This window comes from Bos grunniens, chromosome 29 (genome assembly GCF_055505025.1).
Source record: "Bos grunniens cultivar Pamir isolate PY7600 chromosome 29, Bosgru_T2T1.0, whole genome shotgun sequence".
NCBI lineage: Eukaryota > Metazoa > Chordata > Mammalia > Artiodactyla > Bovidae > Bos > Bos grunniens.
In genome coordinates, this window is record NC_141193.1 from 10037789 (window position 1) to 10059305 (window position 21517).

Consider the following 21517-nt stretch of genomic DNA (forward strand, 5'->3'; position numbering starts at 1 on the left):
CTCGCCTAGGGCTGAAGGACTCCGGGGGTGGGGCGGGGCAAGCAGGCAGGAAGTCCCGCCCCGGAAACGGCTCCGCGCAGCGCCATGGCGGCGCCCGGGCGGAGGTGGTCTGTGCTGCTGTTCCGAGCGCTGCAGTCACTGTCCGCGCGCCGGGCCCTGCATGACACGGCTCCGCCACGGGATGTGCTGCTCTTCGAGCACGAACGGGGCCGCTTCTTCGCCGTCCTCGGGCTGTTCTGCGCTGGCCAGGGCGTCTTCTGGGCTTCCCTGGCCGTTGCCTCCTTGGCCCGTCCCCCAACCCCGGTTCGTCCAACAGACGCCAAGACCCCAGACCATGGCCGCTTGGACCTGCGCTCTACACTCTGGCGCTACGGCCTTGCCGTCGGCTGCGGCGCCATCGGTAAGGTGTGGGCTAGCTTCCCAGCTTGATCGAAGAAGGTGGGCACAATCCTCTCTGTTCGGGCAAGAGTAAGGGGCTCCCAACCCTCCCGGATGAGCAGGAGTAGGTAGGAGCGCGGTACACTAGAGTTGGAAGTCCCTGAGCGCCAAGCCCTTTACAGGCTCAAGCTGCCGTCTGGCTCTTATTTTGTAACCTTGAGCAAGTTAGTACCCTTACTCTGGATCCTGTTTTAAACTGGGGATGGGTATCTATTAAGGCTGTTGGGAGGAATGACTAATATATGACTGGGGTATAAGAGGAACACAGTAAATGTTACCATCATAATTATTTTTATTCGGGGGCCACTGAAAGGGTTGCTGCTTAGCTTTCCAGTGAAAACCCAAATCTGCTTTTCCTACAGGTTCCCTGGTACTTGGTGCTGGTCTTCTCTTTTCCCTCCGCTCTGTGCGCTCAGTGATGCTACGGGCTGGAGGGAAGCAAGTGACCCTCACCACTCATGCCCCCTTTGGTTGGGGTGCCCATTTTACGGTTCCCTTAAACCAGGTATCTTGCATGGCCCACCGAGGAGAAGTCCCTGCCATGTTGCCTCTGAAAGTCAAAGGCCGACGCTTCTACTTCCTGTTGGACAAAGCTGGACATTTCCCCAACACGAAACTTTTTGACAACACTGTGGGTGCCTACCGTAGCTTGTGAAGAAGCAACCTCAGGTCACTAAGGTTCAGAATAAAAAACCTTAGGTATGGGGTGACAACCAGGGTCACACAGGGGGCCCAGAAATCATTAACAGCAAATAAAAGAGCAGTTGTCCCAAGGGCAGCTACCTGGCCGTACCTCTTGAGTTTTTTGACCCATATCTGTTTAGCCTTCACTCCTTACTCTTATCCACCCTACCTACAGTGCTTTACACCAAGAACTCAGTACTGAGATGAGTTAAGAAAGTAATATAATACTGGTACAAAAACAGCTGTAGGAAGAGAGGTGTCATCACGGTTCCCTCCTGGAGGGAAAACTAAGGCTCCCCACATAATCAAAGCCATGTTGGGGCAAGAGGATTACAGGCACTTGGGCATGGAGTCTGGCTGCAGAAGTACTCTTTGGTTAGTCTTCAGGAATGGGAAAGGCGTGGCCCAACAAGACCATCTGTCTCAGAGCTCCACTCAGGGTCCCCCCTCTGCAGAGGCCGGGATGGGTTGGCTTCAGACTTCCACTGCACAACCTGGAGCACCAAGACCAAACACCACAATACCAGATTCACCCAAGAAGAAGTCTGTGGGAGACAGGACAGGAATGTGAGGACTGGGCCCATCTTGAATCCAATTCCACCCACATACCACTCAGCTGTGCACTGTCAGGCTGTCAAGCCTTTAGCTCCTCAGCCCCTCACCGGTGGACCAAGCTCAGAGTACACTGGTGAGCCCTCTTAAAACTACAGATGGTATTATACGATTCATTACACGAATCTGTGTATCCCTCAGTCTCTACCCAGCCTTTCATATCCCAGGACCTCACTTCAGCATTATGTAGGTTGGAGTAAAACTGCACAGCGGTTCCAGGGGGTATCCATGAAGTTTTCTGGGCATCAGAGCAGCTGTGAGGTCAAAGAGACAAGTCGTGAGAAAGGGGAGATATACCCTAAATAGCCTTTCACTCCAGTGCCCTTTTGAGATGAGCATTGACGAGGATGTAAAAAGTGCAGTATGGGATACTCTGCAGAGGGAAGGTAGACAGCCCCAGCCAGACTCCCTCCCTTTCCCATTACCTAGTCATGTTCAGGGAGATGATGGATTTGCACAGGGAACTCGTGCCAAATCGAAGGATACAGGCACACACTAAGACCAGGAAGATGGCTATGGCTGAGGTGGCCAGTGCAAAGCGGAGCCCGATAGGGCCTCTAGGAGGAGGGAGAGAATATGCCTTGTGGTTCAAGTGGGACACCTCCCACCTCAACCCCTGATCCTCAGAGCCGGCAGTCACCTGTGGGAGCCCTCGATGCAGCTGGTGTAGACCCAGAAGAACAGAAGCAGCAGACAGTAGAGGGCCAGGAGGCCCGAGGCCCCCGCCACAAAGGAGCAGAGGGATGGGGCCGTGGGTCGGGACAAGACCAGAGAGGAGCCGTTCAGGGCGGCCACGCCATACAGAGGACAGCTGCCCCTGAAGGAGCCCTGTGGAGAGAAGTTGTTGAGTCCTAGATTTCAGCTCTGAATGCAAGTTCATGGCAGGTGTTGGGGATAATCTAGACCAGGGCCACCCTAAGGAGTTTTTTGTGTATTACTGTCAGTTCCTGTTTCTGGGCCAGTAGATGAGTGGGTCTGGTGGGGAAATGAAATCTACAGAGGCCAAGAAGGATGAGGAAATCGGCAGTGGTTATAAAATACAATGAGCTTCAGAGATGCCTCACAAGTTCTGGTCTCCCCTTGTACAGAAATTCTGAAGTAGAACCAAAACTTACCTAACCTTCGGCCATCTCCGATGTTTTCTAACCTATAAAATAGGTGTAATAGTGCCTACTTACAGGGGTCAAACGAGCCTGTTTATTAACATGATTGCCTGGCTAAACACTCAGCTAAACTATTCGCTTCTGCTACATCACTGGTTTGCCATATGACACGCTGCGTTGCAACCATTCAGTAGTTTGCTTATTTCTACTACACTATGTTTTCTTTGAGTGGCTCAGCACAATAGTGTCTGATTTAAAGGGGCCTGGTCCAACTTGTTTTACAGCCAGGGTGAGGTTATGCAGCAGGAATTACCCGGCGGGGCTATATCTGCTGTTAGACACCCCCAAGGACCTTTTGCGAGGTAATAATCTATGAGATGTATCCACGGAGCGTCATTAGCGCCGATGCAGCATCTCCGCCGGCGACCGGCCTCACCTGGGCGACTAGCTCCGAGGAGCTGCGCGCCGGGCCGGACAGCAGCAGCCTCTCCGGTTCAGGGTGTACCTGTTCCCCGCTTACCCAACCTGACGGCCGGCCCCGTACCGCAACCGCACACCTGGGTCCGGGTCAGCGCCGCGGCCGCCACGGCTCCGCATAAGAAGGCGGTAGCGAAGAACGCGAGTTCGACGCGCTGCAACCAGGGCAGCGCCATGACTTGCCCAACACCAGGAAGCGCCGCCGCAGGAGCCAACTAACCAAGCCCCGCCTCATCCGGCGCGACCCACGAGCACGGAAACCTCATTTCCGGGCGCGGGATTTATTTACTGAGGCGAAGGCGAGAGCCGCGTCAAAGCGGCAGGTACAGCGAGTAGTCCGAGAGCGCCCAGCGGCGGGCCGGACGGCTGGTGCGGCCGATCATGGGCAGCTTCTGCACGTAACGGGAGGCCGGGCTGGGCCCGTACGGCGCGGGGAAGGCTGTCTGGAAGAGGCGCCCGCGGCATCGCCTCCCTGCTTGTCGCCCAGCGATGATGAAACGGAAGTAAGGGGCACCGCGCAGGGCGAAACGGCTCTTCTGGAAGACGTCGCGGGTGCCGGTGCCTGGGCCCTGCTGCCGAGGTGCTCCCCGCGCCCGGTGCACGCGGGGCAGCGGCCTGCTCTCAGAGGCAGCGGGCGCAGAGGCTGACGGGGGGCCGCCGCCCCGGGGGCTCTCGTCGCCCTGCGGGCTGACCATGGCGTTGGCTGTCAGCTGCGGCATCTTCCGCACCGAGTCCGGGGCGGTCGCCGGTTCCTTCTTGTCCCCGGGCGGCCGCGGGGCCGTGGGCGCTGGTTGACCCGTGCCAAAGCGAGTGGCCAAGCTGTCACCGAAGAAGGCGTAGAGCTCCCGGTAGATGTCCGCCAGGGTCACCGAAGGGGAAGGATCCTCTGGCCCCACGCCTCCAAGAGCCATTGGGAGACCAGACCCAAAACCTGGCTCTGCGCTGCCCCCGGAGGGAGACTCCTGCAGGAGAAGGCTGTCCCAGGGCAGGTCGTCAGAGCGCTGGCACCCCCTGCTGCCTGGCCCACCCTTGTTAGGCTCTGCTGCCTGGGCCTTCATCTTCAGGAGTCGCTCTACGGCCACCTGTAAGAGCAGAGGGACTAGGATACAAGGAACCTGGGCCTAGTGTTCTAAAGTAAGCCAGCTGAGCTGATGCAGGAAGGAGAGGCTGGAAAGGGCTGGCACTCACCAGAATGGCTCCATAGACTTTGTGCCCATCTGCTTTAACCTGGGCATTCGATACTGAATAATCGTCGAGCACAGCCTGCAGATTTGTCCAGTAAGTGGACAGATGTGGGTACAAGACTCTCTCTACTGCCTGGATGGGAGAAAAGAATGCAGTGAATGCCTCTTTTGTTCATTGCTTACCAAGTACCATTTCCTCTTTTAGTAGATAAATCTACTTTTATCTCTGGTTCTCGACAGGGCTGAATCCTAAATTCCCTGCTTGGCATATTCAGCCAGCATTTATTTGGAACCTCCTGAATGCCCAAGCCTTAATTAAGCAACGGGAATAAAGATCAGGTACAAAGACAGACAAACAATATAAAGTGACCCCACGATCACGGACATGTGCTGAGGGCTGAAGGGTGCAAGTAATGCCCCTTGCTAACTGAGAAATTTAGCTGCCACCTGCTACATTCCAGTTACCGTCCTGGCTTACGTGTAAACTGGAACTCAGTTCAAACCACTTGCACAAAAACAAACAACAGCTCAGAGACCTGGACTCTAATTATGTAATTTTAAATCCTGTGATTAATTTGGGGGAAAACAATTAAGACTTCAAGTTCCTAGAAAAATATAACTTAATATTGACTCAAGAAATCTGAAAACTCAAATAATTCTGTAACTATTAGTTAAAAATACAACCACAAAACAGCATGCCAGAATTTACAAAGTCAGCCTACAGACATTCAAGGAACAGAGTGTCTCAATAAAACATAGTTAAACTTAAAAATATAAAGTATAAAAAATACTTCCTCTCCACCTTATTCTATAAAACCACTATAACCCTGATACTAAAACCATATGAGAAGAGTACATGATTAATTTCATTCATACAGATAAATCATTTAACTATATAAAAAATATATTCCAATAAAAGTTTTGCATTTTTTAAAGACTATACCATTACTAAAGTGAGTTTATCCTAGAAATGTAAAGATAGTTTACTATTAGAAAATCTGTGTGGGGAATTCCTGGTGGTCCAGTGGTTAGGACTCAGCACTTTCACTGCTGGGGCAGGGGTTCAATCCCCTGGTTGGGAATTAAGATCCCACAAGCTGTGTGACACAGCCAAAAAAAAAGAAAACCTATATATACAATTAACAACATTAACAGATAAAACAGGAAAACCTTAGAATCAATTAAAAAGATACAGAAAGTGCATTTGATAAAATTAACATAAATTAATAATTAAGAATATAATTCCCCTAACCTGAGAAAGGTATCTACAAACACACGAAGTAAACGTCAGCCTAAATAGGTTATTGTTAGTACTTTTTTTAAAAAATTGGAAATGAGTCAAGAACGCCCAATATCAACATATTTAAAATTATATTAGTGGTCCTAGCAATAAAATAAAAAATTACTAGGTTTGGGAATTCTCTGGTGGTCCAGTGGTTAGGACCCTGCACTTTCACAGCCAAGGGCTCAGGTTCCAACCCTGATTGGGGAACTAAGATCCCACAAGCCATGTGGGATGCCAAAAAAGGAAAAGGAATTTTAAAATATAAGGCATTAGGTTTAAAAAAGACAAAGCTATCATTATTTGTACAGGGTATGATTACCTTAAAAGCCCAAAAAAATCTACAGTTAAAAATGATAGTTTAATGAAGTAGCTGAATCAATACACGAATCAGAATCTATACACCAATATAGAAATTGGTGTTTCTATACACCAATAAGAAATACCATGAAAAGACATTGCAACAGTATCAAAGCATAGCAAGAATCTAGCAGTAAACCAGTTATTCTGAGGTTCTCTTCAGGGAAAATTACAGAAGGATCCTGAAAGACAGTGAAAAACCTAAAAAATGGAGAAAGAGGACACATTCATGGACAAGAAAGATTATTTTTCTAACTATAAACGGGAGCTCTTATAGTTCTGTGAGAAAAGCCAGGGTCCTCACCTTCCAGCCAAGAGCATGCAGGCCCACCACAGCCCCGTAGTGAGAGCAGAGAGGCCTCACAGGATCCGCCAAGACTTTCTGCAGGGAGAGCAGGATCTGCTGATAGAGGCCATTTACAAGGTCCCCATAAGTCCTGTGGGAGCAACACTGAGTCAGGGCAACGAGGCAGAGCATGCAGGAAGGTGCACGTGCACGGCACGCCGGGTAGTGAACGAGGCCGCTGGGCCCAGGGCCTGAGGGCTGATGGACCAAACCCCTGGCGTCTCTGTCCCCGTTTATAAAACCCCAAGCACAACAACCTGGAAGAGCAGAGGGAAGACACTCCCAGCCTCTCAACCTGTGGCCTTAAAGCCAGAGTTTCACCCCACCTCCCACCCCAAGCCACAGCTCTGCCACGGTCCCGCCCTTGACCAGCGCTAGGCCCAGGTGGCTACCAGAAGATGTGGCTCAGTAGGAGGGCAGCGCCATCCCGCAGCGTCCAGTGGTCATTCAGCGGGTTGATGGAGGCAGCCAGTGGCTCCAGGACACAGTAGAGGACGCTGCCCACCAGGGAGCGGACATAGGGTACCAGGCAGAGGTGTGGGTTCCGAACCAGACTCCGCGCCACTTGCAAGAGCCGGTGCAGCTGCTCCAGGTCGTGGCTTACAGATTTCACCTGTTGGGAGAAGGCGGCTGCTTGGGGGGGCATAAAGGTGCAGAGAGCCTGCTAGTCTGGTGGCGCCTGCCGTGAGCCCTACAGCCTGTGGCATCATCGCCTCCCCACAGATCCGCCCCTGCCGCAGCCTGGTCACTTACCCCGCTGACCACGTACACAAAGTATGGCAGGAGCGCTGCGATCTTGGAGTTGGTCTGCAGGTCGTGGAGAGCAATCTGAAACAGAAGGGGCCGCGCTGCCCTGGTCCACCCACCCCAAGTATAAACTGATACCTCTTTAAAGGAAAACTTGGCACCTATGTATTATTAACATTTTAAATATTCATACTTTGACTCAGCAATGCCACTTCTACAAATTTAACCCACTCTAAACAAAACCCACTCACACACATATCCACACATAACACTGTCTATAATAATAAAAAGCTGAATATAACCTAAGCCTGGCGTCCATGCAGTCGCAAAGAGTAGGACACGACTGAGTGACTGAACTGAACTGAATATAACCTAAATGTCCAACATATTTTCAACTGAATAAAGCAGTTATTCTAAAACCAGATGTTTAGTTTAATACCACTTCGACAGCAGACTATGACAGTTTATACATAGGAAAAAAATGTGAGTGGGTGGTTCTACACAATTTCTACTTTGTATGTCTTACAGTACTTCTATAATAAGCATATGCTGGTATTACTTTTATAAGCAGAAAAAAATAAGAGTCAGTGAGTAAGACCATCTTAGCCGGAACCTCCACCACCTGTGCCCTCCCAGCTCCTCTGGCACTGTGAAAGCAGAGAACAGCTCAAGTGGAAGGAGCCCAGCTCCCAGGCCCAGGCCCAGCCACATTCACTGTGTCTGAGGACGAGCAGCAGACTTCCTAAGGCAGGAGAGTGCAGTAACAACAGTCTCTGCAAGGGAAATAAGAGCAGCATCCAGACATGGAAGATGTAAACCCCTCAAACAGAGGGGCCACGTGGCCAAGACCACCAAACCAGCCCTCCTCTGCCTCTGGCGTTAGAGTCCTGGCACAGACAGTGTCCAGCGGGGCCCTGTGGGGCCCTAGAGGGCTGGAATGATGTCTGACTGGCACCCTCACCAGGCTCCCTCTACTTCCTCTCAAGGCCAGACAGATGAAAGGTGCAAGGTGGATGCCCCACGTGGCTCCAGGTCAACAGACACCCCAAAGAAAGGGCTCTGGATTACGGTGTAGGGGCACTGACCACCTGTGCCGTCCCCACACTCCACAGGACCCTGCAGAGCTGCCCATTCCCTAAGGAACAGGGTTCCTACTGGGGCAGGAAGGGGAGCAGTGCTGGAGAAGGGCCAGTTGCAGAGCACCACGCCCCCCACCAAGAGCAGCTTCCACCCAGATCAGCCAGCCTGCAGAGAACAGGAAGCAGGCCTCTGAAGGAATTCCATGGGGATTTGAGGGTTGAACTTTATGCTTCAATTCAGGCCCGCTTGCTCACTTTCATCAGCTGTGGATCATCCCCCAGCACAGCCCGAGTCACTTGCTGGTAGTACTTGAGAAGGTCATCAGTCAGTGAAGACACAGCACTAGGCACTGTGAGAGGGTGGGCAGAAGGTGGTCAGGGTGCAGCCCAGCCCTCTCCCAGCCTCCCTGCCTGCTCCCCGCCCCCAAAAACCCCCATCGCCATAAGGAGCCCGTTCAGACAGGAGGACTCTCAGAACACAGAGCCATCAGCCTCTCTGAGCAGCCTGCTCACCCTGTCCTTGCAAGCTCTCCACAGCCCAGCTCCGCATGCTGCCTCCCACCTGTGTTCTGCCCAGCAGACTCCTGCTTAGTCCCCAAGGTCCAAGTTCATAAGCCTCAGGCTCTGTAAGCTCCATTCAGCAGACCCTGGAAGTGTGACACCTCAGGGACCCCAGAAAGCTGCTCAAACTTCTGCACTAACATCCAACACGGCGTCATGATTGGTTACAGGCCTGGGATCCCATCTCCAACTCTGAGGCCTCTGGGCAGGGATCAGTGCCCACTCAGGACTGGCACCAGGCAGGCACCGGAAAATACTTGTCAGATGAGGCCTCAGAGGGGTAGCGGCACCCCCTCAGTCCTATGGGAGGAAAGTCCAAGCAGAGAGCCCGTTCCCCGTACTACCCATTACCTGATCCTTGAGGGGCCAAGTTCCCTTTGCCGTCTAGGTAGGAGACGTGAACTAGAACCAGAGCAGAGAGATGGGTCAGCCCGGGATTCTGCCCTTGCCCCATCCACCCACCAGGCCATCACCATTCCTCCAACGACCCAGCTCCTGTCCCCGCCCCGTGGAGGACCCCCCCGGTCACCTCTCAGGGCCGTCTCAGCACAGCCTTTGGGGATGTTGGTGGCCAGGGCCAGCTCCACCAGGTTCACCTCTCGGTCCTCGGGGAAGTAGAGGTCACCCTCCCTGGCTGGGCGCAGGGGCAGCACCTCCTGAGATCCATAACCGCACACGGCCTGAGTGAAGAGAGGATTGGGGAGCAGGCTGAATCTGGGGAGGTAAGTGGGGCGCTACCGGCCAGGGCCCAGAGCCTATGTTTGTGGGGAGTCCAGAGGCCCTGAGCAGAGGGGGATGCCTGGGACTCCAGGCTTTTCACTGGGAACTTGGCTGCAGCACCAGTGCTCAGAGTCAAGGAACAGAACGTGGTCCCTCCTCACGGAGCTGCATGGACCCTGAACCCCACCCTCAGGCTGCTGATCCTCCTCACAGAGACCAGCTCTGAAAACGCTCCTCTCTTCTAAACGTGATCTTCTTCCCTGGACCCCCTGCCCAGGAACGACCATGCAGGATGTTCTGACACCCACGCCCGTGAACAGGCTGCTCCCTCACCCAGAATGGCCTCTTCTCCTTGCAACTGAGTCTAATCCCGGCCTCCTTTGCAGGTTCAGCTCAAGTGCCAGCTCTTCCAAGAAGCCTTCCCTAGCCCCTGGGCCTCCGTGGCCACCTCTGCCTCTCTGAACGCCTGGCCCTGGGGGGCTGGGCGCAATACCTGTGCTGCGGTGGCTGTGACCTTCCCTCATGTGTGCGCTGGGCCTTCACGTCTCACTGTGTGGCCAGCCCTGAGTCGGGCATGTAGGCAGGCTCGTGCCAGCTGAGCCCTCTGCAGCCTGTGCCCAACTCACCTCCACACTGCTCCATCGGAGCGCCCTGTTGAAATCCTCGACGGTCAGCTTCCGCCGTTTGGTGTGTTTCATGAATTGAGAGCTATTCTGTGAGGGAAGGAACAGAGTCAGGGGACAGGGAGCAGGGGGTGGCAAACAACTCCCAATGTCACATGCCCTCTCTGTGACTCAGTTTCTCACGTGGGGGATGTGATGATGAACCCATCGGGCCTGCCCAGTGGGGCTGTGGTGAGGGGCACAAGAGGATGCTCAGCAGGCGCCTGGTTCGCTGGAAGCCCAGCTGCCTAGGAGGCCCTGGAGAGGACAGGGACCGCCTCCACTGTATTCAGAGCACGAAGGAGGGACCTGACAGATACTAGCTGAATAAACCCCTGGGGAGAGGGCAGTCCCAGGGAGGGACAAGGAGGGGGAGTGTACCTGGGTGGCCTCTCTGAGTCGGTAGCACACGTCCTCTGCGAGCAGGGCCGCCACCTCATCGCTCAGCTCCAGGCCTGTGCTCTCTGCCATGAGCCGGACGGACTCCCGAGGGATCTCCACGAAGCGCCGCTCTTCTCGCTCCGACATGGCCCCGATGGAGCTGGGGGTGGGAAAGGAGGTGGGAAAGGGCAGCGCAGTCTCCCTCTGAGCCCGGGAGCCTGACTGAAGGCCCTCCAAACCAATCTTGTTGCTCTTGTTCCAGAATCCTTGAACCAAGAACCTCATCTGAGTGTCCAGGTGAGGAAACTAAGGCTCAGAGCAAGAAACAGACTTGAGCTGGGTCAGAGGGCAGACGGCAGTGATAGCAGACAGCAGTGATGTCTGAGAAAGTGCCTGGCCTTCGGAGGCGCAGAACTGGGTCCCAGCCCTGCTCCACCACGTTCAATGCAAACCAGGCTGCGACTTGCCCCAGTCTGAGGTCTGGTAAAACAGTGGCAATAACCCCTGCCCTCCCTCACACAGTGTTGCTACGAGGACGAGATGAGGTGACGTAGGAGGGACTCAAGGGCCAGAACGCTACACAAATGGAAGGCGTTGCAATCGTTAATTACAAACAGAGGCTTCTGTCTTCTGGATCCGTGCAACGGCCACCACTACTGAATACTGAGGAAAAGACGACTTTTACCCTGAGAGTTCCTTGCTCAGAAGTCTTCAACAATTTTCCAGGACTCATAAAAGGAAAGTCCCGACTCTCTGGCTCAACATAATGGGATTGGCCCTGAATCCGCAGAGCTCATCGAGCTGATCTATCCCCCCAGGAAGGCCACCTCGTGGCTTCCAGCCTGCCTTGTACCTCACCGCTGGCGCTCAGGCTGGCCCACCCTCCTCCTATTCCAAGCCCCCATGCCCTCCTCTTTCCTAAGGCAGATCCAGTCTGTCCTTTGAGGTCTTCCTGCCCCTATGCCATCTGGGACGGTCAGGCTTTCAGTAGTTGGGCTTTTTGCCCGTGTCTGGTCTTCCCCAATGTGGCTGAGAGGCTTAGAGCAGGAACCTGCTCTTCTGTTCACGGGATATGGCAGAATAAGAACCAAAAAAAACCAGCAGCTGGTGACGGACTCCAACAACACACACCACAGTTAGATGGCTGGCCAACATGGGCCAAAGTGAGACAATACCACCACAGCAGCGAGGTCCCAGTTTCAGTGACCCGCCCAGGTTCTGCCCCAGCACTCCTCTCTGACAAGGCCCAGTGGGTCACCAGTGACCTCCAGGTCCCTAAATCCAGTGGGTACCCTACCTGGCCTCCCTGCAGCATTTCTCCCAACAGCTCCTCATTGCCTTTAGAATAAAACAAACCTGTGCCATGGCTCCAAGGCCCCACATGTGTGCCTACATCTCCAAATATCTCTTTCCACTCTTGCTTATGTTCTGCATTCCTGTAGCCTGTTTCCTCATAAACACCTTATTTCAGGATGTTCACACACTGTTTCCTGGACTAGAACGCTCTCCTCCTCTACCCCAACCCCTTTGTCCAGTGAACTCCTAGGCCTTCCTTCAGATCTCAGTCTCAAATGTCGCTTGCTGGGGGCTTCCCCGGTGAGTCAGTGGTAAAAAATTCGCCTGCCAATGCAGGAGACATGGGTGTGATCCCTGGTCCACGAAGACTCTACATGCTGCAGAGCAACCAAGCCTGTGCACCACAACTACAGAGCCTGAGATCTAGGGCCCACAAGCCGCAGCTACCGAAGCCCGTGAGCCCTAGAGCCTGTGCTCTGCCACAAGAGAAGCCACCGTAATGAGATGCCCATGCACAACTAGAGAGTAGCCGCTGCTTGCCACAACTAAAGAAAAGCCCATGCAGCAAGGAAGACCCAGCACAGTCAAATAAATAAATGACTACTTTTAAAATTTAAAAGAAAAGTCACTTGCTCAGAGAGTCTTTTCAGACCCTCACCGTGTGCCATGACTTTATTTTCCAAAGCAGTTATCCGTTTGTAATTATATACCTGTGCAACATTTTGATTAACATCTACCTCCCCAATAGACTGTAAGCTCCATGCTGGCAAGGATCATGCCTTTTTGCTCACCTTTGCATCCCCAGCGTCAGGCACGGTGTCTGCACATAACACACCCTCAGTAAACACCTGCTGAAAAAATGAGCGCACAATCGCTATTTTTCTCAGTATATACTATGCCTGAAGCTTCGAGCTACGTGCTTTATATGGCTTACACCTCATTTTGTCTGGATTAACAATGAGAGAGGTATTAAATAAACACTGTGTCTATTTCACAGCCAAGGAAATCAGAGCTGAGTGGTTACATGTTAAATGATTTTCCCAAGATCATCTGGCCAGCACTACCTAGGTAAGGGAGCAAGAACTCAACTCTCATTCTAATCCTGAGGAGCGGCGGACTGTGTGGGAAACACGGCCTGGATTCCCAGTCCAGAGACTTGGCGTTGGAGACCCGCCAATGGCTGTGTTAACCTTCTTTCTCCACCTGTAAAGTAGGAGCAGCAAGTCCTGCCCGCGGAAGGCGCCAAGGAAGTTTCCCTATTACGTGCCCACATTACACCCCCCAAAGTCCGGCTCTGACCAAGGTCTCCAGTTCCTCAACCTCCTCTCCACATCCTCAGCCACTAGCCACACCGGTAAGGAGGCGTGGGAACTGACCTCCGCCAGCCTCCGTGAAGCGCATCCTCCCACCCGGCCGCGCTTCATCCCAGCTCGAGAGGTGGGGGGGCAGGGAGGAGGAGGTCAGAGGTTACCGAACTTGGGTCACGTGGTCGGCGAAGGGGGCGGGCCCCCAGCGGAGCGGGCGCCCAGGCCGGTTAGCGCACAACCTGCAGCGGGACCGCTCTGTGAGGGCTTGCTCACCTGATGGCTCAGGGACGGCGAAGGCGGCTACCAAGAGGGCGGTGGCGGTGACTGCGGCGGCGGTAGCTGCGGCAATGACCCCTCTCACCCTGCTCGTACTAATTCCCTCTCTCGGCGATCAGGCCCCGCCCTCCACGAACACAGCCAATCGATGAGCGCCTTCAGGAATTCCTGCCCACAAAGAAGCTGCCCACTACTCGATTGGCCACCGCGATGGCTCTGCAGAAGGCTCGGTCAAGTCAGAGGTCACGTGATATGGAAGACTCGCGCCTCTTAAAGCAACAGCACTTGGGTGTTTTGTGGGGTGTGTAATGGTTCAATCTACGTTTTAATAAACATGTTCTCGAGGAAACCATCTCCACTCCTTTGTCTACTCCTGAGTTTCAGAGCACTTGCATTTACGCGAGTCTTTGACGCTTTAGACTTTGGCGTCTGCCTTAGTTTTGCTGGCTGCTCGGTGGGGCTCAACTTAACTCTCCAACATCACCTGCCACTTCCCCTTCCCCAAGGTTGAACCGGAATCTCAGTAGGCATTGTCTGCTGGCAGAAGGGTCTTCTGACTGGGCTAAACACACCACGTGCGAGCTCCAGACTCCAGGGCTCTGCCAATTCGGGCACCCTAGCTCGTATCCTCCCCACTTCTGTCCTGTAAGCCCTCACCTACCTCACAGACTTCCTTGACCATTTTACACTGACACACTTCTCTGAACCTGGGCAGTTCTCAGTTGAAAAGCAGTGAGCTTAGTGAGTAAAGGGTATTTGGAGTCATAGCAAAAGGAGTTCAAACTTTTGATACTGCTTTTGGGCAAATTACCTAACCACATTTACGTATCTACAAAATGGAGTAAGAATACCCATCTCACAAGGTTACTGTAGATTAAGAGACAATGTAGATTGAGCTTTGGTAGTGAACTTTTACTCACATCACGAGGCAAACAGTGAATTAATCATTTTATGTTCATCCAAGATGGGACCATTTGCAATGAGCTGTTTATTAAAGGAGCTTTCTGCAGGGGAGCATGAATGTACACAACCTCACCCTTCCCCCCTCTCAGGGTTAGATGCTGCTGCCTCTAGACAGGAAGAAAGCCAGGTGGATGGGACTGGGGTTGCCATAGCAACACTACCTAAGGAGACTGACACCCTGCTGAGACTCCTCCAGTCATACTCAGAATGACATATGATGTAATCTCAGGACTGTGCTTGGTCCCTAGAGTGTCTTGCCCACTTATGCATGAAAGGAAGAACTCCGAAGTTCTGAGTCTGAGATCAGATCTCCTGTCTGTTGGCAGGCCTCCTTGCAAAGGTGTTATTGGTAGGGACAGCCTTTGGTAACCTTGGCAGCATGAGACAATGAAGAGAGGAAGGCCCAGAGGCCTGCAGGACGCAGTGAAGCACCATCCAAGCTGTCTGGGGCTGATTTGCCTCCAGCTTGAGTCAAGGCAGGGGCCAGGGAAAGGAGTAAATCACCTGGCCACAGCTGGGAGAAAGGTGGCTCCCTCTCACTCCCCAGCTACCCAATGCCTGGCAAGAAGAGTTATGATGGTTTTACACTATTAAAAAAAAAACAGCTCCACTACTCACTAGCTTTGTGACCTTAAGCATGTTAGTTCATCTATTTTATCGCCTGTCAAGTGGGATGACAAAACATTACACTGAACTGTTGAGAAAATTCAATAATGTATGTAAAGGATTGAATATATTACCAGGCGCATACTCCTGTCACTATTAAGCCTGGGATCGCTTTAAGAGGTTGTAACTTCCTGAGAATTCCCTGATGATCCAGTGGTTAAGACTCCACACTTGAGGATTTCACTGGTGGTCCACTGGCTAAGACTCTGCACTCCCTATGCAGTGGGTCCAGGTTCGATCCCTGGTCAGGGAACTAGATCCCACATGGTGCAATTAAGACCCAGTACAGACAAATAAATTAATTTTTTGTTTAAAAGACACCACATCACTTTCATTGCTGACAGCTCAGGTTAAATCCTGGTTGGGGAAGACGGCCACTTGCACATACGATCTCTGACACAGAGCAGCAACGCTCTGACATACCATCCAAAGAGGGTTGTATGACCATATTACAATAAGGAAACATAAGGTCACCCAGCTAGGACTAAAACCCAGTTCTGTATCAACCCAAATACTGTGTTTTCTACTACACAGCTCTGCTTCTTAAGGAAGTCAAGGAAAGCTTAAGAAAACAAAAAATGACTGAGATTTGATAGATGACTAGGAAACAAGCAGGTAGGTTTGGAAAAGGCATTCCAAGTTAGGCAAATAGTATTGCCAAGACATAGCATCGAGGGAGGGTGGTGTGTTTCTTCAATCTTCTTCTTTTGCATATTTTTGTTGTGTTATCCCAATGAGATTATGAGCCCTTGCATATGTTCAGTTAGTATATTAATTGATTAGTAAACAAAGGCTATTGTTTATGTGCCCATCCTAAGGACTGGGACCCCACAATCTGTATCATTACTGTTCTATTATTCACCTCCGCCAACCCTACTGTCTCCTCTTCCCCCTCCCCAGCTACAATCTTGGTTATTTTAAAAGCTGAGAAGAGGGCAAATTCTCTGAAACTAGACCGGGGCCCTAGACTAGAGTAGCTCTAACGATACAACCATTTGCTGAAAACCAAAGACCCAACAAACTCTGGGAGACAGTGAAGGACAGGGAAGCCTGGCAAGCAGCAGTCCATGGGGTTGCAAAGAGTCGAACATGACGAAGCGACTGTACAACAACAACCCAACACTACAGCCTTACCTTCAGTGAGGTCAACTTGAGACCTTGGCAAGAGGGTCAGTCAGATCCCCTGGTGGCTGAGGCTAGTTAAGGCATCAGGCCTAGAAAAGAGGGGCTAGCAAGCCACTGGCCCTCCAGCCTTTTTACAAAATGAGTTGTTCTTACCAAAGAAAGGAGAGGACACTTCCATGAAAATCAAGGACCTTTTATGGTTAGAACACACAGTCAAAAATCTGGGAGTGGCTGCTAAGCCACAGGAAGAGCCAGGTGTCTTCTGAGGGCAAGGAACCCTCCTTGCCTCCCGATAGCAGCCAGACTGGGCCTCTGGACACCATGGGAAGTGTGACAGTCACACCTCCTAGACAGGGACCAAACAAGGTGGGTCATGGTGCTCAGCTCACAAGCCCTGCCGAGAACAGAAAAAGCACAGTGCTTAGACCCAGAGCTCGGGACAGCCCTAACCATGCACTTCTCACTCCAGGGGGCAAGTGTCCTTGGTCTTCCAAGCAGACAACATGAGAGTTTCTTTCATCAGTGGCTCGGGCATCAAATTCCATATTCACCTCCTGTGCCCACACACCCCTCCTCCAGACAACAACCCTGGCACTCACCCAGGTAATCATCCATCAGGGAGCCGATAGCAAACTGCAGGAGGAAAGAAAAATGGAAATGAAGCCAAAGCAAGCAGAGAGCTCTCCTCTAACCCTCAGCCCCAGGCCTTCTGCCCACCCATCTCTTCTTCCTGGCAGGAGAGCACAAAATCCCCAGGAACTCTGAATAGGAAGAATGCAACAGCTCGGCCTGGTATGAGCACGGAGGCAGTCAGGAGACTCACAATGTCATTCTTGTCCACACGGGTCCCCACAATCTTCAAGCGGATCTCATCATCCTGCTGAATCACAATGTCCTGGGGAGGAGGGAACAGTACATTCAGAAACCCTCAGGCCTATACCCTCCCTCGGAGTGGCTCATTCCCTTGGCCCTCTCACCAATTTCTTCTGCCCACTCACCTCATCCATCGTTTTGTAACACGGTGGGTTGGAGTTAGGATCAAATTCCATCTCTGATGGGATGGACTGAAAGTAAGGTCAAACTGGGTAAGAGCACTTGAAAAGGATGCTTCAGTAGATTCTCACGAGTACAGGTCTCCTCCTTAGACCCACCCAGCGTGCCTAGACTTACATGTCGAGAGATGAAGCAGGACATGGGCCCGATTTCTGTGAAGAGTCCAACCTAGAAGGGAAAAGAGAGACCTTGCTTTTTCCTTTGTCCCCCAAAGTCTCCTAAGCCTCCCATCTTTATCTGGTTCCTAACAATATTCTTCATGTTTTGAAACCACTGTGAAGTTTGTTGTGTGTTTGTTTTTCCAAGCTTTCATTTTAAGCTAAGGAAGTGTAGTGGTAAACAGCTAAGACCTAGAACTTGTCATTCTGGGCTTTGAACACTTGTTGGACACATGACTGTGGCCAGCAGACTCAACTTCTCCAAGCTTCAGCACGGAGATAAAAGCACTCATTTCAGAGTCATTCCAAGACTTTGCACACCACCTGGCCCACAATGGAGGCTACTCCTGTTCTGACTCACTATTGACTTACATGCCCCTGAGTGAGGCAGGGCAAGATTACCATAGTATTTGACAGGTGAGGAAACTTGAAGCATAGAGAAGTGACTTGACCAAAGACACAGAATTTGACCAAAGTGGGACCCATCCCAGATCTTCTAAAAGAGGGACCTTCCCACTACCTCCCCTGTGGATGGTCTTACCTTGTTGACCTGAGTGACCACTGCATCCACGACCTCCCCTTTAAAGGGCCGGAAAACAATGGCCTTGTACTTAACCGGATAAAGGACAAAGCCTCGGCCTGGCTGGATCACACCAGCACCGATATTGTCGATGGTAGTGACGGCAATTACAAAGCCATACCTGCAGAGGCAGAGAAACTGAAAGGCACTGTGTGTGGAAGAGCCTCTGAAACCATCTGCCACGGCAGGGCTTCCCTGGTGGTCCAGTGGTTAAGAAGTCCCCTGCCAATTCAGGGGGCGCAAGTTCAATTCCTGGTCCGGGAAGATTCCACACACCACAGAAAAGCTAAGCCAGTGTGCTGCAACTACTAAGCCCAAGCCCTAGAGCCCGTGTGCCTCAACAAGAGAAGCTACCACAATGAGAAGCCCACACACGGCAACTGAGCCCCACTTGCTGCAACTACAGAAAGCCCGTGCAGCAACGAAGACCCAGCGCAGCCAGGAAAAAAAATACAAAAAAGCATCTACTGCAAGAGTCACTGACCCTGGAGGTAAAGGGGGAGCACAAAGGGGGAGTAGTTGGCCCCCTGGCCCCAGGAGAGCTTAATGATCAAGAGAGAAGACAGGACAATCAGCAGCAGCTATAATGCCAAACGCTGCTCTCATAATTTCACAGTGTCCAAAAGAGCTGCAGTCCTTAATCTCAATCTTGGTGATATCTCAGAATCACCTGGGAGAAACTTATTAAAATGCCTGTTCCTGGGCTGGTCCCCAGTCTTGATGCTGTAGGGATGAGATAAGGCTCAGGAACCTGTATGTTCAAAGAACACCTCAGCTTACTCTGATGCTGGATACCTGAGTACTCTATAGCCCTGCTCCTCCCCCCTCATTTACTTAACCTGTGCGGAGCTCCTCTGTGCAGAGCCCAGAAATGGTCAAGTCTCAGTCCTCTTCCTTCCTCCCGCTAACTCTCAATCTGCCTTATCCTGCCCATTCATTCAACAAACTTTTAGTGAGGCCCAAGATGTACCATGCCAGGTCTCTGGGTATGAGGGATAAAGAAAAACCAGCTCCACAAGGGCTGACCTCATTTTGTCGTTTTCACTGCATTGTTCCCAGGGCCCAGTACAGGGTCCTGGCACACAGCTGGAGCTTCAGAAATGTTTGCTGAGTTAATGACAAATGTTGGCTGAACAAAGGAAGTTGTTATGGAGCTTCCCAGAGGGCACCGTAGGAACCCAAAGCAGGAAGCAGCTAACTGCCTGGGAGGGTGAGAGAGCTTGCCAGGGTAGGTAGCAGAAGCTTTCACGGTGTGTAGGCGCTGGGAAGGGGATGCAGGCATAGAAAGCCGTGTGCGCAGTGCTTAAGCGGTAGGGAGGGTGCGACACTCACTTGCCGGTGCAGGTCCCCTCCACCTCGGTGAAGAGCTTTTGTTTCACCGTGTTGAGCAGGTTAGGGCCGAAGTATCGCGGGTGCAGAAGAATCTCGTGCTCCAGGGAGATCTGTGGGGAAAGTGGAATGGATTCGGGCAAGGAGCGGGAGGAATATGAGGCAAGAAGCCGCCCCTAGTCCCGGCCTTCTGCTTCGCTCCTCCTCTTGACCCTGCCCTCGCCGCCACCCGGTGCCCTGCTCACGTGGTAAAACATCTTCCAGGAGGAGGCTGAACAGGAGCGGGGTCTACGGCTTCACGAGCAGCAGAGCCTACACACCGACCGGAAATACAGCAACTTCTCCAACCCCGTTTCCGGGCCTGCCCCGAAAAGTGGGCGGGACTCACAGCCTCCGCGGGTTCCCATTGGGCTTCGCTGTCGTGGGCGGGGAAACCCATGAGGCTCCTCCCCTCCGTCCAGCCGTCAAAGTGCCCAACTCCCTTAAGCGTAACAGTATCTCGGATAGATTAGATGCTTAGCAAATACCTTTAAAAGGAATTAATTAATGAGAGATCGCATAAATAAAGCGCTTTAGTAAAGTCTATTCATTCTGCAAAGAGTTGAAGACTGCTTTCACATAGCAAGCATAGTAAGAAGCTATCCTTATCTCAATTAATCTATACAGCAACCCTACCCGACAGGCTTTGTTATTACTTTCATTTACAAATAAGATCCCAGGCTCAGAAGGGTGAGGTCACTCAGGGTCGGGATTCAAATTCAACATGCCTGACTCCAAGGCTCTTGCATATTCAGGCATTTATTACCGGGCTCTAGTAGTTTAGAGTTGAAACCGGCCTAGTCAGAGCCCAGAAGGCAGCGCCCCCTCCCGGTGTGAAAAGAACCTCAAGTCACTGCTCTCCTCTAACTACCCTCCCTCGCCCCCTTACACACAAAGGCCTGTAGAACGGGTAAGCAAGCCTTGCCTGTTCCGTCAACTCTACCCCTACTTTTGCAGATAGTCCCTTTATTAAACTCAGCACGAGAATGAGCATGTAGTCTGTGGGCTGCTGAGGCTCGGATTGATAAAAGGGCCATGCGAAGAGAGACAGAAACACCATGAGACCCGCCCCTATGACAAAGGCTCAGCAAGGACTGCTGGTTCTAAAGCGACAGTCCCTGTGGTCTTGAACAAACCCGCCTGTTGCCTGAGCAAGTTTTAGTATATTGTAAGCAAGAAAGCCTGATTTCATTAGAGCTGTCGCACACCGGTTTCCATTGATGCTGCCCATTTCCTAGAACGACTGAGGTCATTGGTCAGCTGCTCAGACTCCATGGGGATCCCCTCCACCTGAGACAGCACAAGGAAGCAGACAGCAGATCAAAGGGCAGGGCCTCAACAGCCTCAACTCCCTCCTTCCCTCTTTTGAAACCAGCCTCCCCTCAAGAGCAATGGTGTGGTGTGCTGGAGACCCTTACAAAAGCCAACTGTTAGTATTTCAGGCACTTTGCAAGCCAGTCGTTAAACACAGCTGTTATGAAGAATTTAGTTGTCTTAACTTACAATTAAATGAATTATACTAAAGAAGGCAAAGACGTAGATGAAACAAGTTTGCTATGCTATGCTATGCTAAGTCACTTCAGTCGTGTCCGACTCTGTGCGACCCCATAGACGGCAGCCCACCAGGCTCCCCCATCCCTGGGATTCTCCAGGCAAGAACACTGGAGTGGGTTGCCATTTCCTTCTCCAATGCATGAAAGTGAAAAGTGAAAGTGAAGTCAGTCGTGTCCGACTCTTAGCGACCCCATGGATTGCAGCCTAACAGGCTCCTCGGTCCATGGGATTTTCCAAGCAAGAGTACTGGAGTGGGGTGCCATTGCCTTCTCCGTAGCAATATATTAATAATCGTTGAAGACAGATGATGGATAATGGTGGTTTCTTACACTTTCTTCCTTCTACTTTTCTGTGTTTGAAATTGTTCATAATAAAAAGTTTGAAACAAGACAAAAGTAACTGTGATATTTACAATAAAAACACCAACACATATATACTTGGTCTTCTTCCCCATTTCTGTCACAGAACTCCTAAAACCCTTGGAATTGCCTAAATGATAAAATGATAAAGATATCTTGATATTCATAACAAACCT

General features: G+C 51.7%; 4 protein-coding genes and 1 long non-coding RNA gene across 15 annotated transcripts; 2 read left to right on the forward strand and 3 right to left on the reverse strand.

Moving 5' to 3' along the window:
* The first annotated feature begins 68 nt into the window (after positions 1-68).
* TMEM223 (transmembrane protein 223) lies at positions 69-1230 on the forward strand. The gene is made up of 2 exons (XM_086383421.1): positions 69-400; positions 801-1230. Exons 1-2 carry the CDS (start codon positions 85-87, stop codon positions 1091-1093), a joined length of 609 nt encoding a protein of 202 aa, XP_086239547.1. The 5' UTR covers positions 69-84; the 3' UTR covers positions 1094-1230.
* Positions 713-3499, reverse strand: TMEM179B (transmembrane protein 179B). Of its 5 annotated transcripts, none has more exons than XR_015157464.1 (5): positions 3382-3499; positions 2375-2562; positions 2160-2291; positions 1910-1988; positions 1327-1667 (listed from the first exon to the last, which is right to left on the reverse strand). XR_015157464.1 is itself a non-coding variant. In XM_086383419.1 (5 exons), the coding sequence occupies exons 1-5, from the start codon at positions 3488-3490 to the stop codon at positions 1506-1508; spliced, it is 657 nt and encodes a 218-aa protein (XP_086239545.1). In that variant the 5' UTR covers positions 3491-3499; the 3' UTR covers positions 1327-1505. The 5 variants fall into 5 exon arrangements, 2 of the variants coding, with proteins under 2 accessions (XP_086239546.1, XP_086239545.1); XR_015157463.1 differs by having other exon boundaries at positions 3358-3499; XM_086383419.1 differs by having other exon boundaries at positions 3395-3499.
* Positions 3500-3579: 80 nt separating this feature from the next.
* On the reverse strand, positions 3580-13632 carry TAF6L (TATA-box binding protein associated factor 6 like). 6 transcript variants are annotated; one of them, XM_086383402.1, is made up of 12 exons: positions 13513-13632; positions 12724-12780; positions 10637-10796; positions 10220-10306; positions 9403-9553; positions 9225-9275; positions 8568-8662; positions 7240-7314; positions 6879-7099; positions 6445-6577; positions 4503-4631; positions 3580-4396 (listed from the first exon to the last, which is right to left on the reverse strand). In XM_086383402.1, the coding sequence occupies exons 2-12, from the start codon at positions 12729-12731 to the stop codon at positions 3626-3628; spliced, it is 1881 nt and encodes a 626-aa protein (XP_086239528.1). In that variant the 5' UTR covers positions 12732-12780; positions 13513-13632; the 3' UTR covers positions 3580-3625. The 6 variants fall into 6 exon arrangements, with proteins under 6 accessions (XP_086239528.1, XP_086239527.1, XP_086239526.1 ...); XM_086383401.1 differs by having other exon boundaries at positions 12724-12783; XM_086383400.1 differs by lacking the exon at positions 13513-13632 and adding an exon at positions 13309-13364.
* On the forward strand, positions 13037-13864 carry LOC147342018 (uncharacterized). Its single transcript, XR_015157492.1, has 2 exons — positions 13037-13286; positions 13635-13864. It is a non-coding gene; the product is annotated as an uncharacterized LOC147342018 (long non-coding RNA).
* A 2582-nt stretch (positions 13865-16446) lies between these two features.
* Positions 16447-19725, reverse strand: POLR2G (RNA polymerase II subunit G). 2 transcript variants are annotated; one of them, XR_015157467.1, is made up of 8 exons: positions 19635-19725; positions 19393-19502; positions 18182-18282; positions 17440-17490; positions 17268-17333; positions 17093-17164; positions 16869-16902; positions 16447-16663 (listed from the first exon to the last, which is right to left on the reverse strand). XR_015157467.1 is itself a non-coding variant. In XM_086383422.1 (8 exons), the coding sequence occupies exons 1-8, from the start codon at positions 19644-19646 to the stop codon at positions 16650-16652; spliced, it is 519 nt and encodes a 172-aa protein (XP_086239548.1). In that variant the 5' UTR covers positions 19647-19725; the 3' UTR covers positions 16447-16649. The 2 variants fall into 2 exon arrangements, 1 of the variants encoding a protein (XP_086239548.1); XM_086383422.1 differs by lacking the exon at positions 18182-18282 and adding an exon at positions 18022-18181.
* Between the last annotated feature and the right edge of the window lie 1792 nt (positions 19726-21517).

Bases quoted from the DNA above. Each gene is read 5' to 3' on its own strand.
- TMEM179B (XM_086383419.1), bottom strand. From the start codon at position 3,490: ATGGCGCTGCCCTGGTTGCAGCGCGTCGAACTCGCGTTCTTCGCTACC. The intron at 2,292-2,374 runs GTGACTGCCGGC...CCCTCCTCCTAG, and splicing joins TGCATCGAGGGCTCCCACAG to AGGCCCTATCGGGCTCCGCT. The intron at 1,989-2,159 runs GTAATGGGAAAG...TTGACCTCACAG, and splicing joins ATCTCCCTGAACATGACTAG to CTGCTCTGATGCCCAGAAAA.
- TAF6L (XM_086383402.1), bottom strand. The intron at 9,554-10,219 runs GTGAGTTGGGCA...CTCTTCACTCAG, and splicing joins TCCGATGGAGCAGTGTGGAG to GCCGTGTGCGGTTATGGATC. The intron at 6,578-6,878 runs GTAGCCACCTGG...TTGCTCCCACAG, and splicing joins CTACTGAGCCACATCTTCTG to GACTTATGGGGACCTTGTAA.
- POLR2G (XM_086383422.1), bottom strand. The intron at 17,491-18,021 runs GTAAGACCATCC...TTTCCCTTCTAG, and splicing joins TGGTCACTCAGGTCAACAAG to GTTGGACTCTTCACAGAAAT. The intron at 17,334-17,439 runs GTAAGTCTAGGC...CCTTACTTTCAG, and splicing joins CCTGCTTCATCTCTCGACAT to TCCATCCCATCAGAGATGGA.
- TMEM223 (XM_086383421.1), top strand. From the start codon at position 85: ATGGCGGCGCCCGGGCGGAGGTGGTCTGTGCTGCTGTTCCGAGCGCTG. The intron at 401-800 runs GTAAGGTGTGGG...CTTTTCCTACAG, and splicing joins CGTCGGCTGCGGCGCCATCG to GTTCCCTGGTACTTGGTGCT.